This window comes from Tachysurus vachellii, chromosome 7 (genome assembly GCF_030014155.1).
Source record: "Tachysurus vachellii isolate PV-2020 chromosome 7, HZAU_Pvac_v1, whole genome shotgun sequence".
NCBI lineage: Eukaryota > Metazoa > Chordata > Actinopteri > Siluriformes > Bagridae > Tachysurus > Tachysurus vachellii.
The window spans coordinates 29,507,707-29,525,389 of NC_083466.1; the positions used below are offsets into that span (position 1 = coordinate 29,507,707).

The 17,683-nt window shown below is 39.1% G+C and overlaps 3 protein-coding genes across 8 annotated transcripts in view; all 3 read left to right on the forward strand.

Moving 5' to 3' along the window:
• tbc1d14 (TBC1 domain family, member 14) overlaps positions 1-8,202 on the forward strand; it is a 29,839-nt gene extending 21,637 nt beyond the window's left edge. For all 5 annotated transcript variants that reach the window (XM_060875358.1, XM_060875357.1, XM_060875356.1 and 2 more), the window contains 8 exons: positions 87-193; positions 910-999; positions 1,199-1,293; positions 2,208-2,279; positions 2,407-2,535; positions 3,060-3,169; positions 5,978-6,248; positions 6,332-8,202. In XM_060875358.1, coding sequence (XP_060731341.1) covers positions 87-193; positions 910-999; positions 1,199-1,293; positions 2,208-2,279; positions 2,407-2,535; positions 3,060-3,169; positions 5,978-6,248; positions 6,332-6,388 — 931 coding nt within the window. In that variant the 3' untranslated portion in view covers positions 6,389-8,202. The remainder of the gene's footprint in view (positions 1-86; positions 194-909; positions 1,000-1,198; positions 1,294-2,207; positions 2,280-2,406; positions 2,536-3,059; positions 3,170-5,977; positions 6,249-6,331) is intronic.
• Positions 8,203-8,825: 623 nt separating this feature from the next.
• Positions 8,826-16,425, forward strand: LOC132849145 (C-C motif chemokine 18-like). 2 transcript variants are annotated; one of them, XM_060875369.1, is made up of 4 exons: positions 8,826-8,858; positions 10,836-10,986; positions 15,973-16,084; positions 16,169-16,425. In XM_060875369.1, the coding sequence occupies exons 1-4, from the start codon at positions 8,841-8,843 to the stop codon at positions 16,254-16,256; spliced, it is 369 nt and encodes a 122-aa protein (XP_060731352.1). In that variant the 5' UTR covers positions 8,826-8,840; the 3' UTR covers positions 16,257-16,425. The 2 variants fall into 2 exon arrangements, with proteins under 2 accessions (XP_060731352.1, XP_060731351.1); XM_060875368.1 differs by lacking the exons at positions 15,973-16,084; positions 16,169-16,425 and adding exons at positions 11,239-11,350; positions 11,454-11,710.
• Positions 13,064-14,038, forward strand: LOC132849147 (C-C motif chemokine 18-like). The gene is made up of 3 exons (XM_060875372.1): positions 13,064-13,324; positions 13,572-13,683; positions 13,782-14,038. The coding sequence occupies exons 1-3, from the start codon at positions 13,252-13,254 to the stop codon at positions 13,867-13,869; spliced, it is 273 nt and encodes a 90-aa protein (XP_060731355.1). The 5' UTR covers positions 13,064-13,251; the 3' UTR covers positions 13,870-14,038.
• Positions 16,426-17,683: the final 1,258 nt, after the last annotated feature.

Below are 17,683 nucleotides of genomic sequence, written 5' to 3' on the forward strand. Positions count from 1 at the left end.
AAGTTCTATTTGGATTTTGCAAGTACTATAGGGATTATGAGTCTGTAATCTCTCTCTCTCTCTCTCTCTCTCTCTCTCTCTCTCAGGCACAGCTCTAAGAGAACGAGGGATTTGTGGTGGCAGGGAATTCCCCCGAGTGTGAGAGGACGAGTGTGGAGCCTCGCTATTGGCAATGAGCTCAACATCACACATGGTGCGTGTGTGTGCGTGTGTGTGTGTGTGTGTGTGTGTACTTATAGTAATGGATGTAGGTTTGTTCATATATATACATATATAGAGATTTGTTTTAAGCTCAGATTCTTCATTTCTCCATGTGCTTTATGATTGCACAAAAAAAAACAATCAAACCTGTAACGAAAAGTTTGCTTCTGCACAAATGTTTATTTAGCACTGAAAAGAAAAGGAAGAAAAAAACACATCACAGTATCACACACTACTTATATTAAATCATGTTTTATTCTCCTCTCCTTCTCATCAGTGTAAACATTTACAACTCAATAGTTTTAAGCTGTTGTTCAACCTTAGTGCTAGAAATTCAAATGAAATGTTACATGTTTTTACAAACAACCTTTTACACAATTCCACCTCCTCCTAACACACTGTAAATTGTCGTTTTATTGTTATTATGCATTGGTTTTTATTTGATTATAAAAAAAATTCCATAAAAATTTGAGCGTGTTCCTATGATTCACCAGCAGAGGGCGATTAAATCTCTCGATTCATCTCTTCAGCACTTTCTCTTTTTATTCATCCTTTTCTTTGGTTTCTGTCCATGACACTGGATTATATATATTTTTTATTCTATTTGTTAATGAAACAATTTTGTACCAAATTCTTAATAGTTATCTAAATTAGTTTTATAGACTGTAGAAAGATTTACGTGTGTGTGTGCGTGTGTGTGTTGTGCAGAGCTGTATGATATCTGTTTGGCGAGAGCGAAGGTGAAATGGAGCGCTTCACCTTCCTCGATCAGCAGAGCGGAAAGCAACACAGCAGGAGGTGTGTATCGTTCTGCGTTCTGATTGGTCATCTGGTGTAATTATCTCTAACGAAGAATTCATAACAGCGTTACGCTATCGTTTCTATAGCAACAGCTCATTCCCAGCAGAGGAAACGAACCCATTCAGGAGCAAGTTTCATTTGGCAAACAATACAGAAGGTGATGTGGTCTCAGAAAGATCAATCTTTTTTGTTTTAGATGCAGGTTTGTCTCATGCCGACCGCGAGGCCAGTTTAGAGCTGATCAAGCTGGACATTTCCAGAACTTTCCCCAGCCTCTGCATATTCCAGCAGGTGAGCTCTAACTTCTGTTAAAATGTATTACTCAGTCTATTTATTTTTGACCTGCATTCTTGTCTGCATGGATATACATTTTTTAATATGTTTAATTATCTGTTCTGTGACTTTAACAAAGGTTAAAGGGGACAGTTTTGCGCTGTAGTGTAACATTTTGTCGTAGAAATGTACGACGTACGAGTAGATCCGCTGGTCTGTAAACGAGCATCATCAGCCTCAGGAGGCCCCGCCCACATCGGAAGACCGGCTGCTGTATGTGTATCCTATAGAAAGGAGCAGGAGCACTTTAATGGTGCATCTCACAGCTTTAGGAAGGTTTGATTAGACAGAGCACACAAGACGTTCTTCTGTCCTGAAGATGATGACAGTGGAGACTCCTTCCTGAGTCAGTGTTTACCTTGACTGTATAGAGTGTAGTGTTCACACACACACACACACACACACAGGAACAGAAGAGGTACTGTATGTGCAGGTAGAATAAATGTAGTACAATTTGTGTGTGTGCAGTAGAGTGACAGTGATGGTGTGTGTCATTATTGGAAGTGTGTGTGTGTGTGTGTGCAGTGGGTGGAGGGTGTTTCTGCTCAGCATGTGTGAAGAGGGGAAGCACAGGCTTGGGTGTTGGAGCCGGAGATCACACTGATATGGGGTCGATGATGCGCTCAGGGGCCTTCATTGTTCTCTGTAGGAGCTTGAGATGTTTTAATACACTCTCCCTGGTGCTACTATAGAAAAAGGTTCAGGGATGAAATCTTGGTTTTCAAGAAATAAGCGTCACGTTCACCGTGTCGGTGTTGTAGAAAATAAGATCCCATTTTTCAACCAATCAGAAGCCAGAACTCTGCAGCAGTGAGGTGTAGAAGCAGGTAAATATCTTGATGACAAATGGTGTTGTTTTGTCCTTACAACAGGGAGGGCCTTATCATGATGTGCTGCACAGCATTCTGGGAGCTTACACGTGTTACCGGCCTGATGTGGGATATGTACGTTACTGCAGCACACACACACACACACACACACACACATCATAAATGAATCACTCTGTTTTTCTGTGATAAGCGATAAACAAACATCTACTTTGTGTGTGTGTGTGTGTGTGTGTGTGTGTAGGTACAGGGGATGTCGTTCATCGCTGCAGTGTTGATCTTGAACATGAACACTGCAGACGCCTTCATCGCCTTTGCCAACCTGCTGAACAAACCATGTCAGATGGCCTTCTATAGAGTGGACCATAGCCTTGTGAGTCTTTCTCCTTACCAGAGGAGGATGTGTTAGTGGTAGTGTGTCAGTGGTAGCAGCGGTGTCTGATTTAGCTGTGCCCTGAAGGATTCATTTACTATCAACACACACACACACACACACACACATGTTTGGAGAAAATCAGAATCTTTTGTAAAGCTGCTGAGTTCAGAAACTTTATGTTTACAGCATTTGTTAAGGGCCTTGCTCAGGGGCCCAGCAGTGGCAGCTTAGTGGACGTGGGATTTCATCTCATGACCTTCCAATCAGTTATCTAACACCTTAACCTAAGCTACCACATCCCTATATACTGATAGTATATGAGATGTGTGACTTTCAGTCATTTATTATGAGAGGCGAAGTTCTTGGTAAATACCTAAACTCCTCATGAAGAAGGACAAGGTGTTGTGTTTAATAGCCAAGAAAAGAAAGCTTTTAAACATAAATTATGAACCTTTTCCTTTTGTAAAACAACAACAATAATAATAATAATAATAATAATAATAATGTGATCTTTTCCTCAGATGCTGACGTACTTTGCTGCGTTTGAAGTGTTTTTTGAAGAAAACCTACCGAAGCTGTTTGCACATTTCAAGAGTAACAACTTGACACCTGATATTTATCTCATTGACTGGTACGTAGCTCCTTCTCTTCAGGGTATTTTTAAGAGTTTCAGCTCATTTTCCCGCACTACAGTCCGATACACTGATTTATTTTCAGTGCCTTTGAGTTTTCTCCCCTAGGCATTCCTCAGGGTTGTGTCCTCAGATCACTTCTCTTCTTTTTTTTTTCCTTTATTCTTCCGTTTATAAGTGAATTAAATTCTCAGTACTTATCTTCATTCAACAAGATCTCAGTTTCACTTCACTGCTTTCTTAGTGATATCTATTATATTTGTTATAATATTTATATTATTATAATTATAATGTTAAAAGTTTGCTGAGATTTTATTACAAGCTTTTATTTCTCACTTGATACTTTAACACTTACTGTACCATCATGTCTGCAAAATAAAACAACAAAGCAACGTAATACCTCAGGATGCATCAGAAGGCGTTACAGTTCCCTACAAATGATGCTCGGTTTGCACAAAATAAATAAAAAATAAATACAGAGGTCACAATAAAAGTGGAAGAATTTGTGCTTTATTCAGAGAATAAATTTATACAAGAACCCGAAGAACCTTTCAAAATCTCACCACACGTCATTCACTGTAAATGTGTCCCACACAGTACAAACGAACAAACTGATCTCAGAAGAGATAAAGAGGACCGTGTGTGTTCTCATGTTTCACAGAAATGAAAGTCTGCTTTGAAACAGGAAATCATACAGTTCACTGCTCACAGCTACTGTATCGTGACTGCTTATGGATGAATAAAGAATAAAAATTGACATGGTTTCTTATATATTTTATCAGTAACAGGAAAGGAAATAAACATATTGTGAGAACTGCAGGTGAGCGCTACATCTTCATGAACTTGGGTCAAAATCCTGCTCCGTACGACAAGGACACGTCAGACCCCTTCACAGAAGACGTCTTCCTGTTTTATCTCACAAAGACGTCTACAGCAGATACACCAGGCTTTTAATAACACAAATTGATATGGTGGATGAAGAGTGACCGAGAATCACTGACGATGAACCACAAGAAGCTCACATTCAAAGAAAGATGGAGGCTTTTGGCTTGAGGAGATAGAATTGATGAAAGTTTTGGATCTGTTGCTGTTAAAAATGCATGAAATCACATAGGGCAGTGAGTTATGGCAGCGCATGGCTCCGACAGTCAGGCACACTGGTGCTGGTAAAGTTCTAATCTAGGGGGATGTATAAGTATATGTATATGTGGGAGAAGTATCTGGTCATGTGGGAGAACTTGTGAGGTGTTTGCAGGATGCAGGAGTTGGTACCTACTAACCGGTGACCCAGTGACAGGGTCATGAAGTGAAGGCTGTACCGTCTGGTCCGATCCCAATGAAGAGCTGCTGAAAAAGTGACTGATAGAAAGGAGTCAGATCACACAGGGCATCACAGCTTGCGTATGAAGTCATACGGAGTGATTACAGAGATAGTGTTACAGAAACTGTTCTCTCACTTTGTGGACATGTGAACACGGGATTAATGAAGTCTTATTTTTATCTTCTAATGGTTTAAATGGCATTAAACAGTTGTCGGAGAGAGCAAGACAAAGTATCAGCTTGATTCAGCGAACTGAGTCACTGTTCATGAATCATGAATCGACTCGTACAGTATGCGCACACGATTTACAAAGTAAATTGAAGATTGAATCATATCACAGTTCAACGAATCAATTTGGATTAAATCTTTAATTCACATTTGTTTTTGTTTTGTTTTTTAAATTAATCATGAATCTACTCATAGATTCACACCCTTTTTTTTTTAACATTCCACTGTATAGACACTGTATTTTATTTTCTGATGACAAAGAAAAAAGTTTACAATACCCCCCACCCCCAACCCTCCACACCGGCTTCCGACCTTCCCAAACATGATATAGTTCTGCTAGCACTTTTAAATATGAAACTGCTGAAGTGTCACTTTGTTCTCACACCTTTTATATTTATAATAAGTGGGGTCGCGTTGACTGTGAGTGTGGTGTGAGATTGTGTGATAGATTGTGAACTTCAGCAAGTCTGAGAAAAGCATGCTCACACACACACACACACACACACACACACACACTCTTACTAAGCACATGTCAGTATACATGTACAATAGTTAATAAAGTGTTCCGCTAAGTCGCATCATGACTCATTCAACTTCTTTTTTGTATTCTAGAAAGATTTATGCTTAGACACCACGTGTGTGTGTGGGAGAGTGTCAAGTGTTGGTATTCATACCATTTTTGTATTAATTTACCAGAGTTAACCTACGGCTTTAAGAACGTCACTGTGGCTGATGTGACTTTAAGCTCAGAGTTGTTCTGCGCACGTTTGTGTGTACATTATAGAGTTCAGAGGTTCAGCCGTTAGCACATCGCCTCGTCGGTTTTATTAATGAGACCATCAAAACCGACCATTCGCATGAGCTTGAGCTTCTCCCTGCAGTCAGACAACAAACAAGACCGTGGTTTCATCTTCATCTATAATAACCAGCGCCTTATTAACCGACATCGTGAAGAAAAATAAAGCTTGATGGAAGCTTATATCTGATTATATCTTATATCTGAGAACGAGGCTAGCGTAAAGCTGAGCATGTGACTGAGCAAAAAAAAAAAAAACGCAAACCTTGTAAAAAAAAAATTTATAAATAAATAAATAAATAATCTGTAACAGAAACAAAATTCTGACAAAAACAATGTGTGAATTTTTGGATCATCATTTCTGACTTTCAGTGTACTCCTTTTGTGTTGGTGTGTTTGTGTGTGTGTTGGTGTGTTTGGTTCTGTGTTTGTTTGTGTGTGTCTGGTTATGTATGTGTGTAGGATCTTCACACTGTACAGTAAGTCTCTGCCGCTGGACGTTGCATGTCGCGTATGGGACGTGTTTTGTCGAGACGGCGAGGAGTTCCTCTTCCGCACGGCTCTGGGGATCCTGCGTTTCTATAGCGAAGTCCTCACGCACATGGACTTCATCCACATGGCGCAGTTCCTCACGCGGCTCCCGGAGCAGAACTCCACACACACGCAGTCACACACGCTCTTCTCCTGCATCGGGAGCATCAACATGAGCTGCAGGAACAGGACGTGGACACAGGTGGCGTTGTCTTTCCTTGTCTTTGTGTCTCTGGTACTTTTGCGTTTCCGTGTTTCACGTTTGTGTCTTTGGTTCTCTTACAGGTTCTCCAGACTCTCCAGAAAGACCCGGAACATTCCAGTCCTGTCCTGAAGCACTGACGAATCACACGCTCGCATGGAGGCTAGAATAAAGACTGTGTGTGTGTGTGTGTGTGTGTGTGTGTGTGTGTGTGTTACTCAGGACTTCTGTTTAATTCAAACTCCTAGAACCGTACATTTTTTGAGGAATGAAGATCAAAGGCACTCACACACACACACTCACACACACACACTCACACACACACACTGAAAGCCAAATGCCTGCTGATGCTTCCTTAACCTCTGAGTCAGAAACCAGTGGGGTTGAGAGAGAAAAGGGGGACGGGAGAGAGAGAAAGGAGGAGTGAAAAAGAGTGAAAGGAGGAAAGGTAGAGAGAGTGAGAGGGGAAAGAGAGAGTGTGAAAGTGGGAGAGAGAGTGTGTGAGAGAGATACAAGAGAGTAAGAGATAGTGAGAGCGAGAGAAATGGGTAGGGGGGCTGGGAGTGAGAGAGAAGAGAAGAGGGTGAAAGGGAGTGAGTGTGAGAGAGAATGTGCTCTGTGATTGGTTGCTCTGGAGAACAGAAATGACCCTCTGACCAATCAGAGCACAGAATGTGTTGCTGTGTGAGTTTGTGTGATGAACCACATCCTCCTGCACTAAACACAGTAATGTAACTGCAGCTCTACAGGAACTTTAGAACTGTAACCAGAGATTTGTCCAGACTGTTCTGTTATTTATACACTATAGGGCCAAAAGTATGTGCCCCCTGACCATCACACGCACACAGTTGTATCGAATGTCTCAGTTTGCTGCAGCTTTACACTTTCCCTTAAAACTCAGAGACACAAACCCTTCTCCAGCACGACAATGCTGCTGTGCACAAAGCACAGAGCTCCATTAAGAAACAACATGGAAGTGAAGGTTGGAGTGAAGAACTTGAGTGTCCTGCACTGAGCTCTGACTGTGACTTAACCTCACTGAACACCTTTATAATGAACTGGAACTGGAGTCTCCTCAACATCATCCTGAACATCAGAGTCTGATCTCACTGATGCTCTTGTAGCTGAATGAACACTAATCCAGACACACACACACACAATCCAACATCTAGTGGTAAGACTTGTGCAGTGTAGTGAAGAAGAATGGAGCTGGTTATATAAGGGTGTGATGTTCATGGGGGCACAAACTTTTAGTCATATAATATATCTATATCTGAGTTTCTTTCGTTTTCATTCTTCTGTTGTTTTTTTTTTGTCTGAATTCATCTTTCACACACTTTGGGTTTGTACACTGTTGTGCTGCTTAAAAAAAACCAGACAGTGTTTGTGTGTGTGTGTGTGTGTGTGTGTGTGTTTGTGTGTGTTTGTGTGTTTTTCTGTTATTTGCTAGTTTGTAAGATTGCATCCTGTTTTTATTTAATGCTGAAGGAGTCTGAATCTGCACTTTTCATCCATTACACCAAAGTGTCCTCTGCAGCTCAGAGACAGACAGACAGAAAGAAGGAAAGAAAGAAAGAAAGAAAGAAAGAAAGAAAGAAAGAAAAAAGATAAGCTTTGTGGACTCTAAAGTAAAGCTGCACACACACGTCCGCTCGATCGGTGATCAAGTGCTGAATAGTTTTGGATATTTATAACCGTTTGTGTCACCGATTCTCCGAACTCTGTTTCTACAGAAGCTTGTGGTGGTGTTGTGTTGGGTTTCTTTGTTTTGTTTAGTTTTGTTTTTTGTTTTTTTTCTCTCATCACCTACAGCTTCGTTTACTTCCCTGCTATAAACACCCCTTTCTCACATTTCACATTATCGCTCTTTATTTCTGAAGTTTTTTTGACAAGTCTGTGTTCCTGTAAAACGTCTTTCTTGTAAAAGAGAATTAAAGACTTGAACTGAACTCGAGCCAAGCGACTTTTCTCTTCTTCATGTCAGTAAAACTAGACGTTTTTAAAAGATTTGTGATAAACACTGAACACGTGTGTGTGCGTGTGTGTGTGTGTGTGCGTGTGAAGGGTCACACGTTCGGGTTTAGCATTTTATCTGATCATAAAGATCTGATTCATACTTTTTCGCACAAAAGAACAATTTGACTCATGTGAAATCTCATAAAGCTCTGAGCGCTTAGATGTTTGATCTAAAAATAACACCTTAAACCCAGTGTTCTCTCTAAACCTTTAAACTCTCCGCTCACCTCCGTGTAGCTTCACTTACTGAAAAGCTTCCATACAAACTACCACTTGTGAGTGAGAAAAAAAAATCCAATTCAAGACTAACTATTTTTATTTAAACAGTGTAATCTTGTTGCAGAAATTAGAAGGAGTCTAGATCTGAACATTTAGCTGTTAAATCTGATCTATGTTTGATTTGAACTCCTCAGCCTGCATTAGATCTGTCAGTCAGACCACAGTTCTGGACTTAGAGCAGATTGGATTTTTGCATTTCGTTGAGATCTGCGTGAGTTTTGCAGAACCAACAGGCCTTAATGATGTCTAATGTCACCCAGGTCTGATGTCAACCCGGTCTGATGTCACCTCGGTCTGATGTCAACAACAGAAACGGTAAAACACGAACAAAAGATGTTTTCTGCTATAGATTTATTCTCCATCTTTGTTGTGTATCTGCTTCATCTCACTATGACTGAGTCACAATTATGCATCTCATTATAATTATCATTATAATTAGTCTCGTTATGCGTCATTAACAATACTTTAGACGTGCATGTAGTATAATAAAGACTTGTGATGTCATAACCCCAGATTAAATCATCACCTGATTAATGGGTCATATTGTGTGATCAAGTGTTGTCTCAGGTTCAGATCCATCATCACTCAGACATTATTAGGACTCAAGCTTATTTTTTATTCATTCATTATACATTATATACAGTGAGTTGAAGAGGATTTGTGTGTGTGTGTGTGTGTGTGTGTGTGTGTGTGTTACATGCTGAATGTTATCTTGTTCTTGATCAAGCGGCTCTTTTCACCCCCAACTCACTTCCCTTTGACCACAGTCAGGACTGCAGATTGCTGCAGCAGCACATTATTGCACTGATCCTGCATGATAAGCCACTGATGTAACAGTGGTTTACAGAAACAGTTGATTTAAATCATTACCGTTCTGCCATTAGAATGTGATGCTGTCTGAGCTTAAACGTTCATTTAAATATTCATTGGTGGTATTTTGCATCTCAAATGCACCCTGTAAACCACCTTGGACCTAAATCTTCATACCCCACTCGGGATCTTCAGACAGTTTAAATAAACGTGGTGCAAGTTCTAATGAAATTTTAATGATAATTAGGAGTAAAGGGAGAATTTTGTGTTGTTTGTTGACTACAGTTCATGTACCATTAGGAGTTCCATTCAAACTCACCACCCAGATGGTGGTCCAGGTGGCAGTACAGGTCGGCAAACATGTCTGACCCTCCCTCACCCTCGTACTGGAAGCCCCTGAGCCCCTGCTGTACTCTCTCTACATTTATGACTGTCTGGCCACTTCCAGCTCTACCACCAATGTCTAGTTTGCTGAGGAAACTGTTGTGTTGGTCTGATCTCTAACAACCTACCTGGAGAACTGGTCCAAGGTGAAAAAGCTCCTCCTAAATATCCTGTTGTGATCATTGGAGAGAGTGGAAAGTTTCAGATACCTGTGTGTTTGCACCATGCAGAACCTGTCATGATCCTGTCACAACACCCTGGTGAAGAAAGCCTGTCTGCATCTTTAGCACCTTAGAAGGAAGTTTGAGGAACCATTATGAGCATTCATCACAGCCAGGTTTAGGAACAGCCTAAGTCAGGGGTCCCACCAGAGTGTAGAGAGCAGCTGATGATCTTCAACAAGTGTTGCTGGACCAAGGCCATAAACATAGTGATGAACCCCCACCACTATCTGAACATCGACTCTTCTCTCTGTTGTGGTAAGGAAAGCACTTCCTCTTTCGGAAGGCCAACACAAGGACAATGAGATGGAGTTTCTTCCCACAGGCCATGCAGATCTGCATTTATTGAAGGAGTATCAGGGCTTCATAACAGTTGGTAGGTTTTCCGACACAGGACTTCTGCTTGTTAGCAGTTTGCTTTCCACTAGATGTTGGATTGTGGTTGTGGGGATTAGTGTTCACTCAGCTACAAGAGCATTATTGAGATCAGACACTGATGCTGGGATCTTGAGGAGACTCCAGTTTTATTTCATCCATTTCATAGACAGGGCTCTGTGCAGGACACTCGAGTTCTTCACTCCAACCTTCACCTCCACACCATGTCTTCATGGAGCTGCTTTGTGCACATGGGAATGCTCTTGTCATGCTCGTTAGATCATTTTTACTCTGGTAAATCTTGCATGTCTTGATTTTTTTCATGTGCATGATTAAGATAGTTGTTAAGCTGTTAAATCTGCTGAGATCTTTCTCTCTTTAGGTGAAAACCACAGGAAGAGTGGTTGTTTGCTTCTTGATTTCTTACTCAGCATGGATTTTTTTTCATTCCTTCAAACTGTCATCCTCCTCCTCATTCTCCTCCTCTTCCTCCTCTGATCAGCTTATAAACCGAGTGCAGACGGTCACATCCACGTTATTCATACATCTCACATCTAAACGATCATCATCTCTATCAGCAGCCATGTCCTCCTCTATGGTCCTGCTACTTCTGCTGGGTCTTTCCTGCCTTCAGAGCTTCACAAAGGCAGAGAGTAAGATTTTGTTTTTTTTAATCATCAATTTAATTCTGTATTCATCTATTGAAATTCATTGATCATTTTAAAGAGTAATGTTCACATATTCAAATAAACTTTATCATTTCATGGACCTAAAAATGATTCTGAATATTCATTTAGACCTTAAAGAATAACTCATGGTTGTTATTTCATTTTTTCTTGCTCTTTTTTTATTCTTTAAATTTTTACAAAAAATTAAAAGGTAAATATTAAAATGTTTGTACGCAGATGCAAATGGAGCAGGATTGTGCTGTTTCGAGTTCCACAAAAAACCGTTCCCTGCAGCAAACGTTGCTTCTTACGAAGAAACAAGACCTGAATGTACACTTTCTGGTGTCATGTAAGTTTTCAACCCTGCTTTTTTTTTTTTTTTTTTACATTTTTTAAAATTCATTTTATTTCATTTCACAGTTCTACACTGACCCGAATCTTCTTTCCTGCAGTTTGACCACAAAGAGGGGTTATCGCATATGTGCAGACCCTGAGGTGGACTGGGTTCAGCAGATCATCAAAATTAAAAGCCCAGCCGTGACTCAGAAGCCAAATTAAAGAGTCTCTCCATGAAATTAGCTTTACTTTGCAGAATGCTTCATTTTACGTACACAGTACTTAAAGCTATCTGATATTGTGTGTAACAAGACAAAGCTTTTTTTCAGTCTGTTTTATCTTCTGCATAAATAAACCACACATTTATAACTCATTATTATCATCGTTTTTTTATTTACGAGGTTTACAGAAACACGGTTCACACTGAATAATAATCAGGTGCTTCAGCTGGTGGAAGGTGTGTTAAGGTGTGTTAAGGTGTGTTAAGATGTGCAATACCATCACTATCACATAGAGAGAAATATTTAAAGCAGAGTTAAAGAATAAATCAGGTGTATTTACTGAGAATACTGTAAGGGGAAATCACACATCAGGGATATTAGAGAGTAAAGTTTAATGGACAGTATTTTTAGGTATTGATGAATAAGTGATAATAAGGTAAAGGGGATAAGAGGATAAGTTTTTGTATAAAAGGAAATTTATATATGAAAACCTTTTTGTCATGCACAAACTCTCTGAAAGTGCGTGTGTGCTATTTGTCATAAAATTCTGAAATAATTAATTATTAAAAGGCTTAATTTGCAGAGATATACAGTAAATGCATTCTGGGTTAAATACTGGAGCAAAATTAACTAAGAGTTAAACCACTGTAGAAAAGCGCACACCATCTATGTGTGCTGCAATGACTTCATAAATTATTTTACTGGAAAAATGAAAATGATCAGGCAGAAAATTCAGATTACAAATTTAAAACTAAACAATTTGATAGATAATGCTGTATATAATAATTTTACTGTTTCTGATCAGCTCTTATACTGTTTTACTCGCCTTCAAGAGACTTATTTTCACAAATTTCTTCTTCAAAATTATCAACCTGCATACTAGATCCCATACCCACATGTTTCTATACTGTAAACAGATACTACCGGTAGCTACTGATCCCATTCTAAAAATAATAAATTCTTCCTTTAGCACAGGCTATGTGCCATCTTTTAAGCTAGGAGTTATCAAACCTTTGTTTAAAAAAACTGACCTTGAACCAAGATATCTGTCCAACTATAGGCCAATATCAACCCTCCCCTTTATCTAAAAGATCCTAGAAATTGTTGTATCTCAGCAGTTATGTTCAGACCTACAGTACAAAGGATTTATATCCATGAACTGTATCAGTCAGGATTCAGGCTTCATCATAGCACAGAGACAGCGCTGGTTAAAGTGGTAAATGACCTGTGGGATATTGTAGCCTAGTGGTTAAGGCATTAGACTACTGAGCAGAAGGTTGTGAGCTCAAATCCCTGGTCCATCATGCTACAACTGCTGGGCGCCTGAGTTAGGCCCTTAACCCTCAATTGCTCAGTTGTATAAATTGTAAGTCATTCTGGATAAGGGTGTCTGCTAAATACCTGTTACTGGCCTCTGATCAGGGTCGTGTTTACTTGCTGGTGTTACTTGATCTTGCTGCAGCTTTTCATACCATTGACCAGGCTATTTTTAATTTATAGGTTAAAACATGTTGTTGATGTTAAAGGGACAGCCCTCTCCTGGCTCCAGTCTTATTTGACAGATCGCTATCAGTTTGTATATCTATTTGGTGACTAAACAAACTGAGCTAAGGTTTATAAGCCCAGTGCTGAGTGTCATAACTGCATTATTTTCAGACATCACACATCAGCACGATCATCTCTATCAGCAGCCATGTCCTCATGTACTCTCCTGCTACTTCTGCTGGGTCTTTCCTGCCTTCAGAGCTTCACAGTGATGGCAGATAGTAAGATTTTGTGTTTATCATTAATTTAATTCTGTATCTATCTATTGAAGTTCATTAATTATCATTTTAAAGAGTGATGTTCACATTCAAATGAACTTTATCACTTTATGACACAAAAATGATTCTGAATATTCATTTAGATCTTTAAGAATGACATGGTTTTTATTTAATTTTTTCGCACTCATTTTTTTATTCTGTAAATTAGTACAAAAAATTAAAAGGTAAATATTAAAATGTTTTTACGCAGATATAAATGGAGCAGGATTTTGCTGTTTCGAGTTCCACAAAAGACCGTTCCCTGCAGCGAACGTTGTTTCTTACGAAGAAACAAGACCGGAATGTGCACTTCCTGGTGTCATGTAAGTTTTCAACCCTGCTTTTTTTTTTTATATATTTTTTAAAATTAATTGCATTTAATTTCACAGTTCTACACTGACCCGAATCTTCTTTCCTGCAGTTTGACCACAAAGAGGGGTTTTCGCATATGTGCAGACCCTGAGGTGGACTGGGTGCAGCAGATCATCAAAATTAAAAACCAAGCCTAGATTCAGAAGACAAATTAAAGCGTCTCTCCATGAAATTAGCTTTACTTTGCAGAATGCTTCATTTTACCTACACAGTACTTAAAGCTATCTGATATTGTGTGTAACAAGACAAAGCTTTTTTTCAGTCTGTTTTATCTTCTGCATAAATAAAGCACACATTTATAACTCATTATTATCATCGTTTTTTTAATTTACGAGGTTTACAGAAACACGGTTCACACTGAATAATAATCAGGTGCTTCAGCTGGTGGAAGGTGTGTTAAGGTGTGTTAAGGTGTGTTAAGGTGTGTTAAGATGTGCAATACCATCACTATCACATAGAGAGAAATATTTAAGGCAGAGTTAAAGAATAAATCAGGTGTATTTACTGAGAATACTGTAAGGGGAAATCACACATCAGGGATATTGAGGTCTAAGGTATAATGAGGTAAAAGTGATAATGAGGTATAAGGGTCTATGGGATATTGTGTTATTAGTTCTAATGAAGTAAAAAGGTTAGTGATCTATAAGGAACAATGAGGTGTAAGAGGTAGTGACGTTTAAGGGACAGTGAGGTGTGACATATTGAGGAATAAAAGATAATGAGGTTTTCTAATACACAAACTCTCTTACAGTGAAAATGTGTAAAATGTGTAATAAAAAATAAAAACAATAAATTGCAGTGATATACAGTAAACACACTCTAGTTGTTATTTTCATTCATTTATTCATTCATTTTCTACCGCTTATCCGAACTACCTTCGGGTCATGGGGAGCCTGTGCCTACAGTATCTCAGGCGTCTTTGGAGTGCCAACCCATCAGAGGGCTAGTTGTTATTTTTTGGTACTATATTTGTATGAGGTGACGTATTGTGCAGTTTACACTAACGTGTATGTCTAAATAGATGTTAAAGTAACTCTGTGTTTTCCTGTAAAAACTGCACACTTAGCATTTACACGCTGACAGTGTCGGAGTGATTGATGGGAAGATGGAGGTGGAAGGTGTGAAATGGTGGCAGTGATGCTACCAGATTTCATAGATGTGAACAGTGAGAGACAGAATGAGATCCTGAGGACACTGCCAGCTCATCTCTCCTGTTGTAGAGGAGTCTGTAGATGTTTTTTAAGATCCTCAGGTGAATGACTTAGGGTTTCTCTGGGAGCAGATTTGCTTCCATGGTTCCTGAACCAATTGATCTGTGTTCTGTGAGCGATGTGGACGTCCAGGATCTCTCTCTCTCTCTCTCTCTCTCTCTCCCTCTCTCTTTCTCTCTCTGTCTCTCTCTCTCCACCTTGGATCTTTTCATCAGCAGTAAAGTTTGGCGTCGCTCCACTGTCGTCAGGTCCATGTCCTTCTCTTTGGTCTTTCTGATGTTCAGGGTGAGACTGATCTTCTTGAAAAGGGACTATAAGTATATTTTGTGGTATAATGGGTGATGAAGTACTAATCTTTTACAGCCCAATTTTATTCTTTCATCATTTCATTTATTGTTTCTTAAAGCTGTTTATCTTTTTCTCATGTGTGATCAATAACGTTTAGGAGAGGCAAAACTGTCCAAGAAATATTAACTGCTGATCAGGTCTTTCTAATTCGAGGTAAAAACCACAGATGGTTCTTGTGGAAGAAATATATAGGGTTTTTTGTTGTTACTGTACTTAGTCAGACAGGAACTTTCCGTCATGTTCAAACTGCCCTCCACCCCACCACACACTCTCTTCCTCTTCCCCTGATTGGTTTATAAGCCCAGCACTGAGAGTCACATCTGCATTATTTTCAGACATCACACATCAGCGCAATCATCATCTCCATCAGCAGCCATGTCCTCCTGTACTCTCATATTGCTTCTGCTGGGTCTTTCCTGCCTTCGGAGCTTCACGGTGGCAGAGAGTAAGATTTTGTGTTTTTTATTATTAATTTAATTCTGTATTTATCTATTGAAGTTCACTGATGATAATTTTAAAGAGTGATGTTCACATATTCAAATGAACTTCATCACTTTATGGACCCAAGAATGATTCTGAATATTCATTTTGATATTTTAGAATATTTTTACTCACTCATTTTTTTTATTTTTTAAATTAGTTAAAAAATTAAAAGGTAAATATTAAAATGTTTGTAAGCAGATGCAAATGGAGCAGGATTGTGCTGTTTCGAGTTCCACAAAAGACCGTTCCCCGCAGCGAACGTTGTTTCTTACGTAGAAACAAGACCTGAATGTACACTTCCTGGTGTCATGTAAGTCAACCCTGCTTCCTTTTTTTTTTATTAATCTAATTTCATTTCACAGTTCTACACTGACCCGAATCTTCTTTCATGCAGTTTGACCACAAAGAGGGGTTTTCGCATATGTGCAGACCCTGAGGTGGACTGGGTGCAGCAGGTCATCAAAATTAAAAACCCAGCCTAGATTCAGAAGACAAATTAAAGCGTCTCTCCATGAAATTAGCTTTACTTTGCAGAATGTTTCATTTTACCTACACAGTACTTAAAGCAATCTGATATTGTGTGTAACAAGACAAAGCTTTTTTTCAGTCTGTTTTATCTTCTGCATAAATAAAGCACACATTTATAACTCATTATTATCATCGTTTTTTTAATTTACGAGGTTTACAGAAACACGGTTCACACTGAATAATAATCAGGTGCTTCAGCTGGTGGAAGGTGTGTTAAGGTGTGTTAAGGTGTGTTAAGATGTGCAATACCATCACTATCACATAGAGAGAAATATTTAAGGCAGAGTTAAAGAATAAATCAGGTGTATTTACTGAGAATACTGTAAGGGGAAATCACACATCAGAGATATTGAGGTCTAAGGTATAATGAGGTAAAAGTGATAATGAGGTATAAGGGTCTATGGGATATTGTGTTATTAGTTCTAATGAAGTAAAAAGGTTAGTGATCTATAAGGAACAATGAGGTGTAAGAGGTAGTGACGTTTAAGGGACAGTGAGGTGTGATATATTGAGGAATAAAAGATAATGAGGTAAAGGGGATAAGAGGATAAGTTAGTGTATAAAAGAGAAATGAGGTATAAAAACTTTTTCTAATACACACACTCTCTTACAGTGAAAATGTGTGAAATGTGTAATAAAAAAATGAAAACAATAAATTGCAGTGATATACAGTAAACACACTCTAGTTGTTATTTTTTGCTACTATATTTGTATGAGGTGACGTATTGTGCAGTTTACACTAACGTGTATGTCTAAATAGATGTTAAAGTAACTCTGTGTTTTCCTGTAAAAACTGCACACTTAGCATTTACACGCTGACAGTGTTGGAGTGAGTGACGGGAAGATGGACGTGGAAGGTGTGAAATGGTGGCAGTGATGCTACCAGATTTCAGGGCTCTCAAGTATCACGCATTGAGTGTAACAGTCCCTCATTTGGGTCTTTTGTCTCGCTCTCCCAAACACATTGTATTTCTCATGCAGAAAAACTTACTATTTATCATATATTTAATAAGCCGCAGTGTCCAAAATGTATCTGTCCTCACCGCTGTCTCTATAGTCAAGCCTGACACTTAACAGCCAATCAAAAAAAGAGGCTTCACAACAGCCAATCAGAGAATAGCACTATTGTATCTGGGTAAGATTTAACGAAACAACCAATGAAAAAAAGCAGATCCTGGAATTGTTCAGCATCATCCTCGTTCACCCACAGAGAAAAGCCCTGGAGCTGCGAGCATCACTTTGAGCACAGAGTAAGTCATGATCTCCTGTTTTAATGTTACAACTAATTCACAACTTGTTTGACACAAACAATGACATTGTGACTGCTGTTAGAGACGTTTCCCAGATAATCAGCAGGAGTTTTTCATGAGTGTCTGTAACT